We start from the raw sequence: 23,521 nt of genomic DNA, 5'->3' as shown, positions 1-23,521 counted from the left end.
TCGGTGACTTTGGTTCTTCTGCGGATCTCCTCATTTCTGATTCGATCACGCAGAGATACTCCTAACATAGCTCGTTCCATCGCCCGCTGTGTGACTCTGAGACTTCTTATGAGGCCCATAGTTAGCGACCAAGTCTCGGAACCATAGGTCATCACTGGCAACACGCACTGTTCGAAGACTTTTGTCTTCAGGCACTGAGGAATTTCGGACGAAAAGATGTCGCGAAGTTTCCCGAATGCAGCCCAGCCGAGTTGGATTCGACGGTACACCTCTTTCTCGAAATTGGACCTACCTAACTGGATCATATGTCCTAGGTATATGTATTCGTCTACAATTTCGAGTGCAGCGTTCTCAACTATAACTGGGTGGAGCGATACATGAGCATTACACATTATTTTTGTTTTGCCCATGTTCATTTTCAGGCCCACCTGTTGAGAAACGCTGCTGAGGTCATTGAGCATGGTACTAAGGTCATACAGAGTCTGTGCCATGATGACTACATCATCCGCGAACCGCAGTTGAGTGATGTACTCGCCATTGATGTTGATGCCAAGTCCGCCCCAGTCCAGAAGCTTAAAGACGTCTTCCAATGTGGCGGTAAATAGCTTCGGAGAGATCACATCTCCCTGACGCACTCCTCGCTGCAACTGGATTGGCCTCGTAGTCTGATCCTGAATACGGACTGACATAGTGGCGTTTTCGTACAAGCACTTCAACGCTTGGATATACCTGTAATCAATTCGGCATCTCTGCAATGACCTTAGCACAGCCCAGGTTTCCACCGAATCGAAGGCTTTCTCATAGTCCACAAACGCTAAGCAAAGTGGCTGGTTATACTCATGAGTCTTCTGTATAACCTGCCGCAGCGTATGGATGTGGTCTATGGTGCTAAAGCCTTTTCGGAAACCGGCTTGTTCGGGAGGCTGGAAGTCGTCAAACCTATTAGCGAGACGATTCGTAATGACTCTCGAGAACAATTTGTAAACATGGCTTAGCAGCGAGATGGGTCTGTAATTCTTCAGCAAGGTGTGTAAACATATACAGTGACTAAACATATACAACTCTAATAATAATAGGTAGTCACTAGCAAACCTTTTAGACCCTTCAGATTAGTTGGCCCAACGAGGACCTCTGCAAGTTTTATCCTTACCTTACCTACCTTACCTTATCAGCCGATAGACGTCTACTGCTGGACATAGACCTCTTGCATTGACTTCCAACGGTCTCGATCCACCAGCATCCAGCGGCTCCCTGCAACCCGCTTGACATTCTCGGTCCACCTAGTAGGGGGTCGACCAACACTGCGCTTTCCGGTGCGGGATCGCCATTTTCATCACTCTTATTTAATGTCCTAAGCATGATGAGCTAAAGTATATTTTTAACTAAAACGTTATGGCATTCAGTGATCAGTTATATTATGCTATACCTACTTTTATAAGTTATTGCATGGTTATAATAATAATAAGTTTTATAAATAAACTAAACATGTCGGTTTCTTTGGAAGTTCAGAACCATTCCATTGTTATTCTTACGGCATCCTTATGGTTATGATCCTTGGGTATAAAAACAAAAAGGGGTATCCCCTGGTTAATATCGGTCACATTAACCAGGGGATTCCCTTTTTACATTACGTTTTAATACTAACACGACGGGTTTGGTATTAGTAAAGTGTTTTTTTTTATTCTCTACAGATTAGCCCTTGATTACAATCTCACCTGGGTAAGTGATGATGCAATCTAAGATGGAAGCGGGCTAACTTGTTAGGAGTAGGATGAAATCCACACTCCTCCCGGTTTCTACACGACATCGTAACGGAACGCTAAATCGCTTGGCGGTACGTCTTTGTCTTGTAACTTCACCGCGCATACCACTGCGCCACGGAGGCTGTCAAAAAAGGTTTTTACAAGGATTTGGCTTTTAATATAACTAGCGGATACAGTCAAGCTTTGGCAGTTACGCAACCAACCAATCACACGAACGCTTTCGGCGACAATTAAAGTTTTTCATTATCATCATCATCATCATATCAGTCGATGAACGTCCACTGAAGGACATAGGCCTTTTGTAGGGACTTCCAAACATCACGATTTTGAGCTGCCTGCATCCAGCGAATCCCTGCGACTCGCTTGATGACGTCAGTCCACCTGGTGGGGGGTCGACCAACACTGCGCTTACTAGTGCAGGGTCGCCATTCCAACACCTTGGGACCCCTTTGGGGTCTTTGAATTTGAGCTTCGCGACTCGTTGAGCTATGTCTGTGACTTTGGTTCTTCTGCGGATCGCCTCATTTCTAATTCGATTACGCCGAGCCTTATTATGAGGCCCATAGTTAGTGACCAAGTATTAGAACCATAGGCCATCTGGCAACACGCACTGAGTTTTTACTCGCTTGTCTATAAAGAGCCTCAATAGCTCAACGGTAAGAGCGGTCGAAGTCATCACCGAGGGGTGGTGGTTCGATCCCAACCCCGTTGGTCTATTGTCGTACCCACTTCTAATACAGTCTTTCCCGACTAGTTGGAGGGGAATAGGAATATTGGTCATATTAAAATATGGCAAATATTCTTTTCTTTTGAGACATATAAGAAGTTCCCGTTGGAATATGGAGATAATATATAGCCTATAGCCTTCCTCGATAAATGGGCTGTCTAACACTGTAAGAATTTTTCAAATCGGACCAGTAGTTCCTGAGATTAGCGCGTTCAATTAAACAAACAAACAAACTCTTCAGCTTTATATATTAGTATTATAGCCTAGCAAGTTCGTTGATGACACTCCCATGGTATGCGGGCGACGGGGGGAAAGACTGCGCCGGTGTGATATCGTGCGTGCGTGCATCAGTCGTGGGTTTTTCATTCATCGCTACACGCCCCTCGGCCCATCGGGAGTGTTATAAACGAAGTTGCCAAGCTATAGTTTGTACTCACTTGCTGTCGTCATCAGCTTTCAAGTGTGTCGTACATCATAAAACTTTTTATCAATGACAATAAAGAATCACTTTATTAGCTGTCCACAACAGATAGTCATCGCGATCAACAGAAGCTATACACGATACGAGATTTGCTACCACAGATTATGTACACTTGTCTATTTTTACCACAGATAACGAGTTACGGTAGGCAAAACAAATCCATAATGCGATTATCTTAAACATTGTCTGATTGACAAATAAGATTTGGCGAAAAAATAATTTTGACACAATCTGTTTGTAATCACGATGATAAGTGAGTCTTTGTATAATACTAAAAGATACCCGTGTCTTCGTCCGCGTTAGACTTTAGACTCCTTAATCCGGCCCTGTCGAAAAATTCGTTCTTGGGCTGCGAGTCCACCGAAGCGGAGTGCGGCAGCGGAGACGAGAAACGGAGAAATATCAACCAATAGGATTGCACAAAATCTCTACTTCTCTTAAGTGGACAGGGACTTGTGAGCTAATTTAAAAATTCCTGTAAAGTCTGTAAGAGGAACGGGGAAACGGAGCAGGGTTAAATAAAAAATTTAACATATGTATTTTATTTATTTAACACAATCTGCAACTAAGCTCCGCATAAATCCGTTTTTCGGCTCCGCTGCCTCGCTCCATTTTGGTGGACAGGCAGCATACGGCACACTATGAAGCCTCAATAAAGACAAAAAAGAAAGGCGGAACATAAAAATCAAAATCAAAATCAAAAATCATTTATTTCAAGTAGGCTCAGTTTACAAGCACTTTTGACACGTCAGTTGACTATTTGTAAAGATTCTACCACCGGTTCGGAAGGCAGGTTCTGCTGAGAAGATACCGGCAAGAAACTCAACAGTTGCTCTTTTGAAAAAGTCATACAGTATTATAATTTACAATTAATAACAATTACTGTTTACATTTTTTGTAGTTTTACTTTCTGTGTGAAGGTGGAAGCTGATCCAACGATCTTTATCATTAAGGAACTCATCAATGTTGTAGTACCCTCGACTAAGTAGATGTTTTTTAACACATTGCTTAAAGCTATGCATTGGCAGGTCCATCACAGTCTTGGGGATCTTATTATAGAAGAGTACACCCAAACCTACAAAAGATTTTTTTACTCTTTGGAGACGATATGCAGAAATAACTAACTTATGCCTAGTAAGACGTGGGTTTAAATCTCCTTTTCGTTTGTACAAATTAATATTTTGTCTTACATATACTATACTGTTATATATATATTGACAGGCTACTGTTAGTATACCTATTTCTTTAAACTTTTGACGAAGGGACTCGCGTGATTTTAATTGATATATTGCTCGAATTGCTCTTTTTTGAAGTACAAATATAGATTGTATATCGGCAGCCTTGCCCCACAATAAAATACCGTAAGACATTACGCTGTGAAAGTACGCAAAATAAACAAGCCTAGCTGTATCAACATCAGTAAACTGTCTTATTTTTCTCACGGCAAATGCCGCTGAGCTAAGTTTACCAGACAGTTTTTCTATATGAGCACCCCACTGAAGTTTACAATCCAAGGTCACTCCCAGGAAAACTGTGGAACTCTCCATTTCCAGTGTTTCACCATCGATCATTATAGACTTATCTAATTTTTTAACATTTGGCAATGAAAACTCAATACATTTAGTTTTCTTGGCATTCAAAAGTAGATTATTTGCAGTGAACCAATGCGACACATGCGATATGGCACGGTTTACGTCGTCAGAGTTATCTTTATTTAGTCATATTAATAATCTTTACATATTTAGTCATATTAATAATCTTTTAAACATAAAAATGGAACCGACTTCAAAGACGTATTTCAGTTATTTGATTTTTATCACAAAATTAATGAAAACAAAAAAAAACCCTTTCAAACAAAAAAAGATTTTTCAAATTTGGTTAATAAATGACAAAGTTATGAGGTAACAAACATAAAAAAAACATACGCTTCGAATTGAGAATCTCTTCCTTTTTTGAAGTCGGTTAAAAAATGTGGCAAACATTGTTTCCTAATTTTTATCTTTTTTTTTGTTGTTTTGTATTTAAATTTTAATTGAAATACTTAAATTACCCCGTAAAGTTAAGAGCCAAGAATCGATCCCACTACTTGCAAAATAAAACAAAGTTTCTACCCACTGAGATTATTGGCGAAGATATAATCGTAGATAAAAAGTAATCTGAGATCGAATAAAATGATTGAATTTGACAGATTTGGTGGATATCTTTAAATATATCTCAATGCGCAAGCCTAATTTGTTATAACGAAGTCCTCTTTTTATCATAGACAATGTTATTTGTGTGTGATAATCTCCAACCGTACTAATATGTTAGATTGCATAACATGATAGTAAATTTCAATCGAAGGCACGTGGCATGCCTTATGTGTCTTAAACTGAAAGTCACCCAGTTCCGATAAGATGTTTGTAGGTACTTTAACAGTAGGTAAATTAGTGGTTGCCAAGTGGTCAATTCGTTATCAACCCATATTCGGCTCACTGCTGAGCTCGAGTCTCCTCTCAGAATGAGAGGGGTTAGGCCAATAGTCCACCACGCTGGCCCAATGCGGATTGGCAGACTTCACACACGCAGAGAATTAAGAAATTCTCTGGTGTGCTGGTTTCCTCACGATGTTTTCCTTCACCGTTTGAGACACGTGATATTTAATTTCTTAAAATGCACACAACTGAAATGTTAGAGGTGCATGCTCCAGACCGGATTCGAACCCACAACCTCCAGAATCGGAGGCAGTTCATATCCACTGGGCTATCATGGCTCTCTATTAATGTTATGTAATAACTTGTTACAGAATTGGGAAGTCTTTCTGAAAGTGAACGCCATATTCGTCCTGGTGCCATCTCTGTCTGGTTTGAAAGGTGAGGACAATAACAGAGTTACATACATACATTTATCATCCCACCTCATTCCCGGTAGGGGGAGGTAGAGATCACGTCCTCTCACTGGGTATGATCCCTCCATAAATCTCCCTTCTTCCATTCATATTAATCCTTTCAAACAAAGTCGTCGGTATTTTATTTCCTTTATTCAACAAGTGAGAGATATATAAACAATACAGTTACAGAAGACATTACAACTTGACATAGACAATAGACTTAGATACAAATACACATATATAACATCTCCCGACATGGAGTATCTACTTTAATTATGAGTTAACAAAATCTTGACATGAGTAATACAAGTGTATTTGAAGTTATAAAAAGTCTTCTTTAACTATCAATTGCCGAATAAAGTAAATACAACATTCGGTTTATGGTAACCTAGACCTAACAAGTCTTAAGAATATCCTAGATTTGATCCAGGAACGTTTACCTTGGCCTTGATCTATTCTAATCTATCTAAAATTTCCATTCACCCTTGCTGTTTAGTCCGCGAGGCACTTTAATCATTGGGTTTTTTAAACCAGGCTCTTTTGATATTTGACAGTCAGTGGCGTTTTGAACTCTGCTCTGCCTGGTGATAAGAACCTTTCGGATTTGAGTTAAGGAAAAATTTACGATTTCGTCCACGTTAAATCCTTTAATATGTTGCATAATAAACCTTTTCTATCTTTGGTGTCGAAAGTGGTGCAGATCTGACTAACGCATCGAACTATGTCGACGTGGTCTCTTTCCTTCCACTGTATCACAGACAGACTCTTCCATTTTATTTATATGTATTGATTATATTTATTTTATGGTTTATTCGTGACGTTCATCGGGGTACTAGGTTTTTTTAAGTGCGGAGTCCCTTTCGACCGCAAAACCCTTTAGGTTCTGAGTTTCCTGAGTCCGTCCCATGAAGTGTGCAAAAATTGACGCTTTAAATGTTATCATATTAGACCTGTCATTACAAAATTCCTAGACGTGCTCATTTCTATTGGCATAGATTAGTTCCTTCGCATCGCTATGTATTTGAAGCGCACAATGTAACCGGCTTCTGTTCAATTATTCCTAATTACTGTCACTTTATAATTATCCACACTGTCAATTATGAAATAGCAGGTAAACTACATGACTTTAAGACGGACATGAAATTATTCTCGATTGTATGCTCGATGATTAAAAGGCATTGTCTTTGTGTAATATATTTGCAAACTTTGTCGTTTATGTGCTTGGGTAGTCATCATTGACATTAACAACCATACAATACATACAATATTCGACTTACAGTAGACCACGAGACTCCTATCAAAATGAAAAAGTGTAGGCTAATAGTCCACCTCGCTGGACACCAATTCAAATATTACTTCTCAGGTTCCTTTTGTTTTTGTCAATTGAAAATAACTGCTAAAGAACTATAATATTCCGCCGGGATGGCCGCCCAGACAGCTGTTATTAGTCTAATACAAGAAATCCCTTAATAATATTAAAATGCCCTCAAGCTAATTCACACACTAACGAAAAAAAATTATAATTTACGAAAAAATTTGATCATCCTGTTTAATTCTGTTTCGTAAGTCATTGAACTTTGCCTAGTTTAGGCTAAAGTAAATGACACAAAGGGGCCGAAGACGAGCCCAATAGCGGCATAGCGGGGAATAGGTAGGTGTTTGAAAATACAGGATGTTTTAAAATAATCGATTTTTGGAAGTTTGTTACAATGGTAACTCCTTCAATTGTACTTTGTTTTTTTATAATATCACTAATATAGAATATGCATTGGGTACATTATTGTAGAATATGCATTGGAATTTCGGTTTGAGACGAAGGAAACTTCACGGTGTATTTAATTATACACCGTAAACTTTGATTTTTCGTACCAAACTTTGATTTTTTGTATTAAGGGTACAAAAAATTTATGTCCTTACGACGTCTGTGTTTTGTACCACCTACATTCTAAGCACTTTCAAGTCAACAGTAAAGAGGCACTTTCTAGAAAAGTGCGTCTCATCCTCATTATTGCTTTCCATCAGATATGTTCTTAGTTAAAAGCCAGAGTAAAAAAACACGCGAATGTGCGAATTGTCCTTTTTATAGCACAAAGTACCCGATGTATTCGTGATTATTTGGTCCCCACACATGCAATAGCTTGTACATTATGTGTTATGTGGCGATTTAACACGAGTATTCGGTTTATCGCGATGTGCGGCAAAGGTATTTTTTTTTTCATTTTTTATTTTGTATAAGCAAGCGCTTAACTGCAATCACGCCGGATGGTAAGCGATGATGCAGCATATGATAGAACGCTCTTGCCTAAAAGATGCCTATTCACTAAATACCCATATTGTAGGTGGGGGAAACAGTGCGTATAAAGAAAGACGAACTGAACCGCATAGTAGGTACGTGTCCGAGGAATATCGATGACGTAGCAGTGCAGATCTCTGTGATTATACTATTGTCTATTGTTTGTAAAGAATTTACCTAAACCTGACTTGATGGCGATATAAAATAGTAAAATTACCCGTGATTGTAAAGTGGGTGAAAAAAAATAAACGACTGTCTCTTACGATTGTGTACAAAGATCATTGCATTGTCTTCGAGTTGTAATTGTCTCGTTGCTTATTCTCGAGTACACACGATTATAATGGATGTGATAGTTTTGTAGTCTAGGAGTTGTAAAATTGATGACATTCTTAATGGTACAATACAATACATGATGGTTATTTAGGTACTAGCGGACGCCCGCGACTTTGTCCGCGTAAAAATCATTGTAAAGTTTCAACCTATTCTATTTCACCACTTAAAATAATTTGGGTTGAATTTTAAATGTTCCTCAATGATATTATATTTCGTATTTTTTTCATGATTTATGAACAAATTTTTAAAACTGTAACTCTTAAAATGGACTTTCCATACGAACTTTCAACCCCTATTTCACCCCTTTTATTTTCTTTAGGGTCAAAAGTATCCTATATTTTGCTCCAAGATTCCATTTACCATTATACCAAAATTAGTATACGTAGTTAGTTTTTTTAAGAGGTTACTTTGAAGCGTTTATCATAGAAGGCGTCGTGGTATGAAAACGCCATGAATGAAAAAAAAATCGCGTCCCTTATTTGTAATTTAGTGATTTCTTTTTACCTAATGGTCTTTCTAACTAGAATTTAGGACCTCTATTTTGGGTCTAAGTTTGCTTGTTTAAAGTGTTAACTGAATTCGTTATTGGCTCTTGGGCTTGGAAAAGAACCTCATATCAATGCCCCAAGTAATCATTGATATAAGTGGAGTATTTTCCACGTCATTATATATCAAGATACCTGTATATGAACACTTGAAGAATAACTTTGTAACTGTTTAAGTATGTCTCATGCAAGAAGGGGTGTGACTTGGAATTGGAATTGATCCCAGTAATGGATTAGACAGTTAAGCTGCCTGTCCACCACTGCGGAACGAGGATGCGGTGCGGAGTTGCAGACTATTTAAATAAATAATTGTTAAATTTAATTTATTCAACCCCGCTCCGTTTCCCCGCTCCGCTTACCGATTTTATATGGATTTTTAAACTAGCTCGCAAGTCCCTGTCCACTTAAGAGGAGCGCATATTTTGTGCAATCCTATTGGTTAACATTTCTCCGTTTCTCGACTCAGCTGCCTCGCTCCTCTTCGGTGGAGAGAATATAGATGTCCACTGGACATTTATATTCGCTTTTCGATTAAAAAATCAAGTTGTTGAGATTTTATGAGACTAAAATACAGCAATTATTTTCTATCTATTGTAATTTTATCACTTGAACGATAATAATGTAGGTATGTTTTCCAATCGATGATTGTAATCACTTACTTGAAAATAGATAATATTTTAACCAAAACAAAGTGTTTATCTTAAATTTCCACACACCTTCGAGTGTTTGCTATGCTTTGTGTGTGTGCACTTTGAGGAGGCGTGGACACTTAGAAGTGGCGTTTGATAAGACTTGATTTCTATTTTCAATGATTTCCAGAATGTAATTTAATTCAATATAAAAGAAGGTAGCTTAGAACCAGAAGTCATACATGGGATACTTAGAAAAGGGGTAGGGGAGGGTTTCACGCGGACAAAGTCACGGGCTTCCGCTAGTTTTTATAGAATAATAGTTAAAGTCCGGCCGCTCGAGAGATTGCGTTTCTGACAGCTCGTGCGAATGGAACAAACATATTTAATTACAATTGCCTCGTTGTTTGTCTCTCTCTCTCTCTCTCTCTCTCTCTCTCTCTCTCTGTTTCTCTATACTATCGGACCGAAGATTCGGTTTGACTTATTCAACTTGACAACTTCACTTTTTGGGACAAACCTGTCCCTGTGGGCGATAGCTGATACTCTTTGCCTGAGATTTACTGAAGTCAATATATCGTATTACCAACATAATGTTAAAAATAAAAAGAAAACTCAAGGTGCTTTTAAACATTAACGAAAAAAAATGGGTATTGGCTTTATTATTATTAATATAATTTAAATATAATGATACAATTATTAATATAAAATATTTCTAATTATCTGCTAGGGACACATTTGTCCCCGCTGTCATCAAAGGGTTAAAAAGAATTATTTAAGCTGATCTAGAATTTTTATTTGGCAATTTTTATTAATTTTATTAATTTATTTATGTTTCAGGTAATCTGGACATGTGCCTGGCTTCACGGCTGTCGACGCAGGCTAACCTGGGGAACATGACGTCACCGAGAGAGGTCATATCCATGGTGGTCGGAAACATATCATTAGTTCAGGTAAACATCTACCTACCATCTCGTATATCGCGGGTATCTTCATATTCAACCGACTTCAATTCGACACGTTTTCGATTCCTTTTTTTTTATAGTGATGATTTTTTTTTATTTGATTTATAAGTTAGCCCTTGACTACAATCTCACCTGATGGTAAGTTAGGATGCAATCTAAGATGGAAGCGGGCTAACTTGTTAGGAGGAGGATGAAAACCCACACTCCTTTCGGTTTCTAAACGGCATCGTACCGGAACGCTAAATCGCTTGGCGGTACGTCTTTGCCGGTAAGGTGGTAACGACCGAAGCCTCCTACCAGCCAGACATGGACCAATTAAGAAAATCTCAATCTGCCCAGCCGGGGATCGAACCCAGGACCTCTGTTTTGTAAATCCATCGCGCATGCCACTGCGCCACGGAGGTCGTCAAATGATGATGATGATGATGATTGTTCTCTGTCTCATATAGGTACAAGCAATAGTGGCCGCGACAGTTGTAGCGATGTTCGCTGTGACCGTCAACACCATAACTGACCGCGCCTTCAACGGCAGCTTTGTGCTGTTGTTGATCGCGTCTGCTGTCTTCACTGCTACCACCACGTGCTTCGTGCTTGGTAAGTACCTACAGCTACATAACATATAGTAAAATTACAGAAGGTTCATTTCGTAAATTCAGTTAAACAAATATCGACTCTTGCTACGATATAATAAAGTGCAATTCAGGTCGCAGAACGTTAAGTACCTACAAATGTTGTTTTTTCTTTTGAAGAATATTTGCCATAATATATTATAAATATGACCAATATTCCCTGTCCTTGCCGATAAGTCAGAAAGCCTGTTCATGGGTACGGATAAAAAGCTAGGTACATGAAAATATTTCACTAGAAAATTCTTAAAATAAATCGTTTATGAAGTGTTTATTAAGATTTTCCTATTAATACCATAATCAAAAATAAATTTATCGCAATCACAAAACAACACATTACGACATAATATACTCATCTTGAATTTCCAATAACCTTCCAGATTTTGTGATGGTGATGGTGATATTCGGGTCACAGAAGTTCAAAGTGAACCCCGACAACGTGGCCACGCCCCTCGCTGCGTCTATCGGCGACATCGTCAGCAACTCCGTGCTCGCCGTCACCGCGCAGTACATGTTTGAGCAGATACGTAAGTGAACAGCTACTTTAGTGAAAGATACGTTAGTGAACAGCTATGTTAGTGAACAACTAAGTTAGTGAACAACTACGCTAGTGAACAGCTATGTTAGTGAACAGCTATGTTAGTGAACAACTAAGTTAGTGAACAGCTACGTTAGTGAACAGCTATGTTAGTGAACAACTAAGTTAGTGAACAGCTACGTTAGTGAACAGCTATGTTGGTGAACAGCTATCTTAGTGAATAGCTAAGTTAGTAAACAGCTAAGTTTGTAAATAGTAGCGCTATTCTGTTTTGATGTTTGATAACTCGGCTGTATGAGTCTCGAGTTCGTCTCTTTTTATTTATAACTTTATATTTAAATAAAGTAAGATAGAAACGACATTGAAACTCACATTGTCCAATATAAATTTCGCTCAAGAATTAACGGTAGGTACTGATACGTAAGTAAACAGCTACATAATTGACCAGCTACGTAAAAGACGGCTACGTAAGTGATCAGCTATCTAATGAACAACTACGTTAGTGAATAGCTATGTAGTGAACAGCTAAATAAATGAATCTACTGACATTGAGAATTTAAAGTACAAGAATTCAGTCAATTTCTAAGTAAATCTTGCGTTTCTAAATCGCACTGCAAAGCTTTGAAATGCCCTTCCAGCTATGTTTCCTGCCGCCTACAATTTGAACGCCTTTAAGCCAAGACTGTATAGGGTTATTTTAGTCAAACGCCCACTCTACTTAGACCAAATTCCTGCTCTTCGTCTGGTGTAATTATAGTCAAGCGCGAGCCTAACTTTGTTAAAAAATTGCATCTCAAGTTTATCTTAATTTTTAACCGACTTCAAAAAGGAGGAGGTTCTCAATTCGGTCGGTATTTTTTTTTTTTTTTTTTTTTTTTATGTATGTACACCGATTACTCCAAGACGCCTGGACCGATTTCAAAAATTCTTTTTTTGTTTGAAACGGTATAGTCCCCATTTGGTCCCATTGCCATCATGTCAAGATCTGATGATGGAATCCTGGAGAAATTGAGAGGAACTTTCGAAAATTATATGGGTGTTTAGTGTGTTCGGAAACTTTTCCATTTAGTACTTTTAAGCACTACAATTTCATGAAGGTTTAAAATCGATCTGATGATGGAGCCAAAAATCTGACGAGGGAACTCCTCGGCGATTTACAGCAGTTACCTTTTGTTTGGGCTTGATTGATTTGTATTAATGAGAACTTTCCACATAGATAGGTTGTGACTGTCATTTAGGGGTTTGGTGATGAAGACCAAGGACAACTAAGGGAACTCCTTAACAATTTACAGTAACTACCTTGTGTTTGGCCTTGATTAATTCGTATTGCTGAGAACTTTCTACCTAGATGAGTTGTGTTTGTTATTAGGGGTCTGATGATGAAGACCAAGGTCAATTAAGGGCACCTCTTAACGGTTTACGGTAGCTACCTTGTGCTTGGGCTTGATTAATTTGTATTGATGAGAATTTAGTACCAAGATGGGTTGTGACTGTCATTAGGGGTCTGATGTATTCGTTTGAGATGAAATTTTACACTAAAAATGGAAAAATAATAAAAATTTTAATAAAAAAAAATATAACCGACTTCAAAACCTAAAAACGTACCCACTAAACTAAAAAGCGAAAAATAACATCATAATATGTTCTACCTGCTGATCAGTATGAAGTCGGTGCTTAGCCGGTGCTGTCTTAATTTAAGCCATTTCTGACAGAACCACATGAAACAACACTGTCTGCAAAATCTAAATCTATAACATGGCTTGAATTAATACATCACCGGCTTAGCACCGCCTTCATACTGATCAGCAGGTAGAACATATTATGATGTTATCTATTCTCCTTTACTTTACAGAAATCTCCCTCTGGCAGCCGATCGCCCTTCTGTGCGTATACTACAGTCTGCTGCCCATCTGGGTGTTCATCGTGTGGCGGAACAAGTACACCAAGACCGTGCTCACCACCGGCTGGACGCCCGTCATTTCTGCGCTGTTCATCAGCGGGTAAGTGATCACCAAAGTTATAAAATGTTATGGAATTCAAGACCTTATTTTTGTTATCATTGATATCATTAGCCTTTGACTGCGATGTTGACTGATCGTAAATGTCGATACAGTCTAAAACGGTGTCCGCTTTTTAGACTTTGAAGAAGTGCAAGTTTATTATACCTATATCCTCCTGACTATTTCTAAGCGGCGTCGTAGAGGAACGCTTAATCGCTTGGCGGTACGACTTTACTGGTAGGGTGATAAATAGCACGGCCTATGCCTACCATCAGACCAGACCTGACCCAATTCATAAAATATAAAACTCTGAACTGCTCTGAGCTGGGAATCGAAACCAGGATCTACCAACTATGCCAGAGAAGTCGTCCAAGCTTTAATTGACGATTGAGCAAATGAATCGTCCACATTTCATCATCCATAACAGCCTATTTCAATGGGTTCATGCTTCCGTCTTATAGCTTCAACCACGATTCTCTCATATGGATAGTGCTAATATTTTATTTGCAGTGTGGCAGTGGGCTATGCCCGCCACAGGTAGGGGTAGGTAGGTATACAAATGAAACAGTAAAATAGTTCAGGGTTCAGACCGTATACTTTTTCAAACGCGCCAACACACCGACAGGTATCTTATAACAAGCAGTCACTGGCCTGAACGTAGGTTGTAGGCTAGTTCCCGCTCCAGGGTCCGTAAGTATTAGCCTCGGCGTGCGTTGGTGAGGGAAGACCAGATGGATGGAAGGTGAAGAAGGCGATGAAGGCGAAGAACCTGGAACCTCAGAGCAAGAGAGGCATTAGAGCGTGCCCTCCGTAGGCTCAGTGCAAACAACTGTACTATTTAAATTGTAGCGTTACAGTAGGTTGATAATGCCATTAATGAATTATGAATATCCGGCAGCAGCGTTTTAAAAATAATATTTTTTCAGTGTGGGCGGCATCGTGCTAGACCAAGCAGTGGATCAGTTCCAAGGCTACGAAGTGTTCCAGCCCATTGTGAATGGTATCGGCGGTAACCTGGTGTGTGTGCAGTCGTCGAGACTGGCCACACATCTCCACCAGACTGCCATACCTGGGGAATTACCCGAGAACACCAGGATCATTGAGTGGCCGTGGAAGACGCTGTTTTATGGAAGTGAGTTCCAATCACTTATTTTATACGCATTCTCATTTAACAGCCAGTCTAGAGACATCAAAACACAAGACTGATCTAGGAAATCTATGAATTTACTTTCCGGGTGCCAGCTCCATCGTAGCAGATAGAAAAACTCTGAACATATCTCGAGACTTGTGGCACGAATGTGTGTTCTATAAGACATTCGTCAACAATCAATCAACTGCTCGAGTTTTTCTCAGTCAAATTACATAGTTCTGAGCATATCCTAAAACTGCACGGTTATAGGCTTAAGGAGATCACCTTCTTCAACACTAACCTCACTGCTCGTGTTGTTCTCCTTGCTTAGTCAAATTTGGTAGGATCCTGCTAGAACAGCTTTTGATTTCCGCTCTAATATACATTATACAACTGAACTTCTAATTAGGCCAATGTCTTAAAGCAGATTGTAGCTGGCATGCCTCTCGCACCAACTTCTATAACCATATTTAGAGACGAATATCTTAGCATTCCATGCATTCATCGTGCGTATACTAAATCCACGAGAGAATAAATCCGACTCTCTCCTTTGACCTGGGAGTATAGTTGAGTTCCTTTAAACGTGCAACACTCACCTTCTCTGCTTCTGCTGTTCCCCTTGATACCTGTAGTATTACGTAATCATCTATCTGTTTCTGTTTTATTTATAATTTGTTCCTTTTTTAATCTCGTACATCTCCTTCCAGCGACCGCAGCGAAGGTGGCCCGCATGCTGCTCATCCTGGCGCTCTGCGGTCAGATCGTGTTCATGTTCGTGGCGGACTTCATCTTCCAGGGCGTTGTCACCATACAGGTGGCGTTCGGTATCACATACGTCTTGTGTTCCGTAGTTCAGGTGAGGTTCTTATAGAAATAATTGATAAAAAAAGCGACCCGTTGAAGGGCAGTGTTAGTCCTCCACCAGGTGGTCTGGTGACATCTAGCGGTGACTCATCTTTCCTGCCCGACATGTTCTCCATGCCCACATTAAACAATTTATAATCAATAATTACAACATGAAACATTATCAATAATTACAGCACAAAACGTTATTAATAATTACCACAAACTTTATTGCACAAAATCACTAGCAGCATGACGGTGTCAACGCTACCTAACATACAACTGAGCTCAAGTCATCAAATACCTCTTATGTATACCACCCTATGAGAAAAGCATAGTGTGACAAATTTCCAGCTTTCATAAAGACACAAATTTTCGGCTCACACCAGCTCTCAATCTTCTAGGTTCACACCTATATTGTGTATAAATTGTTATCAAAAGTTACAACGCTACTTTGCGCAATGCCATGAACTTAACTTGAGCTGCTTATTCTTTTCAATATCACTTTGCAAAATATATATATCGTAATTAATATTTGTACCATCTAAAACTAAACCTCTCCTCTTCCAGGTCATGGTGCTATTGTATCTGGCGTACATTCTCATCCACTTCATGTGGAAGAAGAAGAAGGATCCCGACAACGCAGCCATCCCCTACCTGACTTCGCTCGGCGACCTCCTCGGTTCAGTGTTCCTCGGCTTAGCCTTCGTGATCCTTTCCATCTTCGGCATGGAGTATGGCAACAACGTCTAGAGATATTAGGATGTGGCTGAAAACCAAAAAGCTTACGCTAAGCTAAAATGTTATTCGCGTAGAGGTTCTAAACTAGCCTGTAGTTGACAATCACGATAACGGTTTAAGACCATCACAAAATCATATCAAGTTATCAACGATTTTAGTGACTTTTATTTTATAGAGTAGTGTGTATAATTCGTGATTAACGCGGAATTAACATTAACCGACTGACGAGTGAAGATCATTTTTATTTACTATCGATGTCTTGTAATTTTACAGAATACTTTGTCTCGTTGAGCGTTGCGGTCATTTTGGAGTGATTATTTGACATCCTAAATAATGAAATTAAAGCAAAATGGGCTTAATTTAGCTTAGGAATAGCATTACGGTATTGTGTGAGAAATTGCCAAAATGTATTTTGCTAATAGAATGCCATCCATTTATTTTTTATATCGGACGTTGTTTTCAATAGGATGAAAGTCTTATTGTTGGATTATGATGGGTATTGTGTGGAGTGCGTCGTTTTTATAGTTATGACTAACTTAGAAATCATGTGATTTTATGAGCGAGCAATTTGATGGGGGCTGCCAAAATTTCAACTCAACCAAATTTATGTTGTCTTGTAACTGTCACTCAGGTTCTGTTACTATGTTTTGAGTTTAGAAACTCAAAATTTACAGTTTGGAAACTCAAAATTTGCAGTTACTCAAAATTGTTATATAATCAAACGTTGCTTAAGAAGTTCGGCTTAATTTCTATAGCCCACAAAAAATACCATTGCATAAATTGACTTTCTCTTTTTCATATTATTTGTATTAAAGAAAAAAGTAATTCCAGCAGTAGTAAATTCATTAGGGTAATATTTATAATGAATATCATAAGAAAAAGAAAGAAAATAGATCTTCTTTTTTGGTGAATTAATAGTCTGAATTTAGATTTAAACTTATTTAAATATATTTTTTCACTTCTTTTAATACATATTTTATTGTATTTACGTTTTTATTGTAAAAGCATTTACGTAAATACAATAAAAAAACTGCAGTTACGTACATGAAAAAAACATTTATTACACTCGTGTCTTGAAAATTTGGTAGCCCCTATAAACTCGACTCAGTAGAGATACTTAAATAAATGTAGCTGCCAATATTCGGGCTTCTAGCGACTTGCAATTGCGCTAAAGCATTTTAATAACATTTCGTCAAATTATTATCATAGTAGTAATTGATATAGGTTCCGCCAAACTTTATATCTTCTCCAAATAATGCTTTCACATGCTATCATTTCAGAGTGTTTATTCGCTAACTCGGTCGCTATCAATAAATGAAAGCCATTTGAAACTTAATTGAATATGCAATTTGGAAAAGGGCACATATTTTCTGAAAATTTAAAATGTCCAGATTTAAAAAAAAAATGTCCAAACCAGTACATAGTTTCTAAAAGTAACAATTGTGTTACATTTTGGCCATCGAAAATTACTAAAATTATTTATTTTAAAATAATTAACCTAAATATTATCCGTTTGAATATTTTATAATTGTGAGATGTAGGTATGTAGAAAATATCTGACATGTGCCCTTTTTATTCATTTATTTATTTATTTATATAAAGCACGCCAACAATACACATATTAAACATAAAAAAAATCAAATAAAAAATGTCACATGAAATAGTTCTAATATGCAACAATATTGAAATTGTTTTTAACTCTTTTCAAAATTTCATATTCAATTGTTTTTTATAGATGGTCGAGTTATCAGATTCAAGTTCTAATGCTTGAAAGACACCGAGTTGGTGAATAACCCAATTATTTAGTGTAATCTTTAGAATGACTATAAAGTTTGGCGTGATGTTATCATATGTTAGTAGTGATCCGCTGGCGGTCCTGTCTGTGATATATGATCCCAAATGTGATTAACTATGATTGTATTAAAAGTATATTACTACCATCATACGAACGACAATAAAGATGGCCAAATACTTAAAAAAAAAACACGGCCGTTAATAACGTACCTATTTAACGAAATACAGACGTAAAACCTACAAAAGGACAATAGTTGTTGTCCGTAGATAGAGAAGTTATTAGACAGCTGATTGGCATTCTGGTTTAAGTCAAAAACATAAAATTTAAAATGCGTCTATTTTAAGTAGGCTAGGTAGTTTACTAGCACTTTTGAAACGTCAGTTGACTATTTGCAAAGATTTGACCACCGGTTCGGAAGGTAATGTTTTGTAATGTCTACATACGATTTAGACATCACAAAACACTACACTCAACCATTTTATTACTATTATATTTACAGCTCACTGATTATTTACCACTTGCAATACCAAATCGCCTTGTCTTGTTTTTATGAGTCCACGCCAAGTTTTTCTCATTTTTGAGTGAATGCCTTTTTATTTGCCTGTCTATATACTTCTCTGTCTACGGTTTTGTCAGAAGCTTTAACGGTTTACGGAACATGTATTATTGACTATTTTATTTCCCCCATCTATTTTATTGCTTTTTATGAAATTTGACACATTGATTTTATTTTATTTAACAATTTTTAAGTCGCAATGAATTTGGTTAAACAGATGCATGTATGATAAAGAGGTGCTCAAATACGGTAATTGTTTGTGGAATATCTCACTACGTTACAAAACATGTAATTATTAATCTAGTTAATGCATATAATACACAGTTTTAACAAAAAAAAATGTGGTGCTCCCAACATGCATTATATAAAAATATAATTATTTAAAATAACAAATAGTGCGGTTTTAAAATGTTGCAGTGTTATATAACCAGTAGAACTATATTTTTATAATCCGACAGAATAAGATAGAATACTGAGAATACCTCTCTTTCTATAATATTATGTTAAAAAGAGAGAGATAGAAATGAATTCGAAATTCAAACTGTAGAGTTATAAAGACATCGTTACAGAACAGTGCTATATATAACATTATTACCGTCGAGTATTCGAATAGAAATTATTAGGTGTAGCGATTATTATTACTCAATGTAACATTTTATAACTGCTATATAACAGACGGACATATATGTATAATTAGTTTTATTTTTAGACAATTAGGGTCACAGTGGTGTGGATTAGAAACATTGCTGATAAATGTAAAAATGCTGGTTTTATATCATGACTAGAAAAATAAAAAGCCTTGCTATGTTAAGGAAAATAAAATAATCCAGGTGTCTCATTTTTCTGGTCATATTGTTACAAACGTTGTGGGTAAGCAATGCTGTATTGTTTCTATGCACACCACTGTTCGGTACGTTCGGTGCAGATTTTGCATTGATATTTATTGCGTTTGACACACAAATACGTTGTTTTCTTGGTTTATAACGCAAAATATCCTATACATTAGCTAGATTAATTCTTATATTAAGCGTGTAAATAATAATTAAATTGAAATTATATTAATTTTATTAATTTCAACTGCATTTAAAATATTGTGACGTTTATTTATTTAGTTTGTTTATTACGAATATTGTGAATTTTTTTTTATGTGACTATCTACTTGCATTGAGATTCTTAAAAGCTACCAGCGGCGAAGAGTCCATAGACGCTGATTCCTGACGGGTTACATTTTAAAACAAAATACATACATTAATTATTGTAATGTATGGATGTATGAGAAACCGCAGTTTATATCAAGCGGTATCAATTTCCTTTTCTATGGGACGGCTATCCTTCGTCAAAATTCCATCCTTCGCCACTGAAAGCTGCTGTTTATTTTTATGAGCGCCATCTAGGGAATGTGTAAAATTAGAGTCCAGGACAGTTTTGATTTGAGGAATACAGTTCGTGATGTGTGTATTTACAATTGTAAGATCAAATTATAAATAACCATATAAACTGTATGATCTTGAAGTAGTGGCTATCACTCATCTCCACATCTCTTAGTGATCTATGTTGACTTCGTATTAGTGACTTGTAAGGGTAGCCAAAAAAATTTCATGGAGTTTCATGACTTTTAGGTCAATTTGGACCTATTGTGCATTTAATTTTAAAAGCAACTGTTGCTTTTAAAAAAGTTATATGTTGACAGATAATGGCCGATAAATTTTAGCAATTTTGAATAAACCAACAGTCACATAGTTTTGATTTAATTTCAAAATAAGCGACATCATGAGCCTTGTACATCTGTTATGTCTCTTATACTAGGATGAATAGGAAGTTATTCTCCGTTTTGATTAATATTTTTTTTTTTAAATAGAGATTAGAGATACATTGTTCAAAAGCTATTTGTATTTTTCAACATGGTTTATCATTTCATGTTTTTTTAATTCTTTACAAGTCAGCCCTTGACTACAATCCTACAACCCTTTTGAGGCTTCACACCAGCCAAATTGATTGATGATTGATTCACTCAGGTCACGGTTACCCCTTCCCGAATGGCCCTCTAAGCCGAGGTCCGAGTCTCATTGGAGACGGCCTTAGAGAGTCCTCTATCTTTATTTCAGCCTTCGGGTCTCATCAGGCGATGCTTCTGCGCTCGCCCAAACCCTCCGGTGTCGCCGTAGTGATCCCACATTGAGCCATCGGCACTTACTCAACACGAAAAAAAAACAAATGCTATTAAAACAGTAAAGTTTGACAAGTCACTAATACTAAATTAGGCCTTAACTAACTCTAGTACATATTTGTGTGCTGTTTGAAAGTATTTATATTAATTGATACAGTATCCGATGTGTGATCTATAGTTAGCTATATAATTTCATACGAATTCATGCTTTTGTGATTTAAATTAGCCGCTACCTAGTGCGACAATTGTCATTTACATTGCTGCGTTGTTGTAGCGATTGTAGTTGTTGTTGTCTATGACATAAAAACATCTTAGGTTGTTATAATGGCCAATTTAAATTCACCTATAATACATAAATGTAAATCTGTTTTTAACACTAAAACATTATTCCATAGGCCGTGATAGTTAGCAGTAATTTAAGTTGTTACCTTAGACGATTGAGTACAATAAAGCAATTCATAGTATTAAGATAAATTTAAATATAATTTATTAATGAATAACGATTACTATTGTGTAAAAATCATTCGCGTTGTCTGAATGGTTGTAATTGAACTATACGTCTAACTACAGTTGAAACACTACAATAAGGTACAATAACTAGAATCGCAGAATAGCCATAATCAATGAAATACAAACATAGTAGCAGTTTATTTTAAATTTGGAATACAATGACACACAATACTAATAATATTTTGGCTCAAATGACGTGTAATAATAATAAAAATATAATCTTTTACAACTCAATATTTGAATCTTATGTTATAACGACATAAATGTATTAAAAAATATAATACAAATGCTGCGTCTTTGTAACTTATTAATAGTTTCTTTTGTAGTTAGGTGTATTAATAGATATAAAATGCTACATATTATTAGCTCAAAATCGTTAATTTAAAAAAAAATTGTAAACTAAGCAACTAACAACTAGCAATGAAATTAAATTATATAACAACCATATTCGCTGAATAACCATAAACAATGAAATACAAACTTTCTTTCGGTGTTAGGTTGCTTTCAGTATAAACTTTTTTATCATGAAATCCTCAATCCAAAGTATAATGTTTTGAAATTGGTGACATTAAGCTTATATGTGGCATTTTTATATCGTGATAGTGTGATCTCCATTGTAAATTCCCTATATTTATTATGCTAACTACCTCTCAAGAAAAAAATACCTACTTTAAAAACAATATTAATTTGACATAATGACGGATTTTTAAATTGTCGGTGGAAATGCCTTTGCGAAGCCTTAAAGAAAAAACTTTCAAGAGTTAAACAAACTGTCACCCGCACCATCCTACATGAAACGAACTGTCTCATGTAGGATGGTGCGTTGCTTGATAGATTAAAACCATATCACTAAAAATAATTTCCTTAAAATCAAACTTTAAAAGGTTAATATTGTTTAAGCTGCTCAATAGCATTTTAACTGACAAATTAAAAAAATATTATTAGAAAAAATATTACGAAGTTTTTAATTTTTTTTTAATTTTACATTTTCATATTTTTGTTTGCATGTTTTTTAAAGCAATGAAATCACTTCAAAATATTAAAATTCTAGATTATAGACATATTTTTAGGTGTAAAAAAAATATTATATTTTCGTTCCTTATACATTTGAAAGTGAACCGTGGTTAGTGTTGGAAACCAAATATTTCACAATACACAAAAAGTGACACTATCGCAAGTTAGTTTAAGGTGCATATTTGAATGAATGATGTGATACAATTGAGATTTTAATATGTATATATAGATGATTGTTAAATAGTTCGTAGGCTAATTAATCGCCGCTGATTTTTTTTTGTAAGAAAGACCGCGCAAACAATTTTTTTTCTGTGAGTAAATATTTTTGCAAAGAAAGACTAAGTGAAACAAGTAGCCATCGGCACTTACTCAACACGAAAAAAAAATGTCACTCTCATTCAAAAACTCATGTATAATTTAAATTTAAGTAGGTAATTAAAAAGCGCGATTAAAAATGTAAAAAAAAAAATTACTTGATCCAAAGTTTTATGCTAAAAATATCATTATGAAAAAAGAAATGTCACTCTCATTCAAAAAACTCATGTATAATTTAAATTTAAGTAGGTAATTAAAAAAAGTGCGATTAAAAATGTAAAAAAAATATTTGACCCAAAGTTTTATGCTAAAAATATCATTATGAAAAATAAACTATGTAAAATGAAAAATAAACAACGTTTTTTGTGTCTTTTGCAATATAAAAATGTATTGAGATGCAAGGTAAAAATAATGTAGATATAGGTATGTTCATTTGCCAATGACGTTAACGTGCAAAAATATTTGCTCACTCTGGACGTATATTTTGCGCGGTGCTTTATATGATGTCGTGTAAGACATGTCGGGACATGAGAATGAATTGTTATATTATACTTACCCAGAAAAGACAGTATTTTTAATTGCAAAGAGTAATGTTTAATTGTTCCATATTAATTAACTATTAAAATGTATTGGTATATTTTAATTAGGTGATTTTTATTTTAATAAAAACAATTGGAAGTTG

At 36.3% G+C, this 23,521-nt stretch overlaps 1 protein-coding gene across 4 annotated transcripts in view; it reads left to right on the top strand.

Annotated features, from left to right (window-relative positions):
* Positions 1-23,521, top strand: part of LOC112057909 (solute carrier family 41 member 1) — a 116,050-nt gene extending 92,529 nt beyond the window's left edge. For all 4 annotated transcript variants that reach the window (XM_052889198.1, XM_052889197.1, XM_024098521.2 and 1 more), the window contains 8 exons: positions 5,757-5,823; positions 10,481-10,593; positions 11,055-11,199; positions 11,612-11,758; positions 13,622-13,769; positions 14,696-14,901; positions 15,606-15,754; positions 16,312-23,521. In XM_052889198.1, coding sequence (XP_052745158.1) covers positions 5,757-5,823; positions 10,481-10,593; positions 11,055-11,199; positions 11,612-11,758; positions 13,622-13,769; positions 14,696-14,901; positions 15,606-15,754; positions 16,312-16,494 — 1,158 coding nt within the window. In that variant the 3' untranslated portion in view covers positions 16,495-23,521. The remainder of the gene's footprint in view (positions 1-5,756; positions 5,824-10,480; positions 10,594-11,054; positions 11,200-11,611; positions 11,759-13,621; positions 13,770-14,695; positions 14,902-15,605; positions 15,755-16,311) is intronic.

This window comes from Bicyclus anynana, chromosome 25 (genome assembly GCF_947172395.1).
Source record: "Bicyclus anynana chromosome 25, ilBicAnyn1.1, whole genome shotgun sequence".
In the NCBI taxonomy this organism is placed as follows: Eukaryota; Metazoa; Arthropoda; class Insecta; order Lepidoptera; family Nymphalidae; genus Bicyclus; species Bicyclus anynana.
The sequence above is the reverse complement of the archived record's forward strand: the minus strand, read 5'-3'. Positions and strand labels throughout refer to the sequence as shown.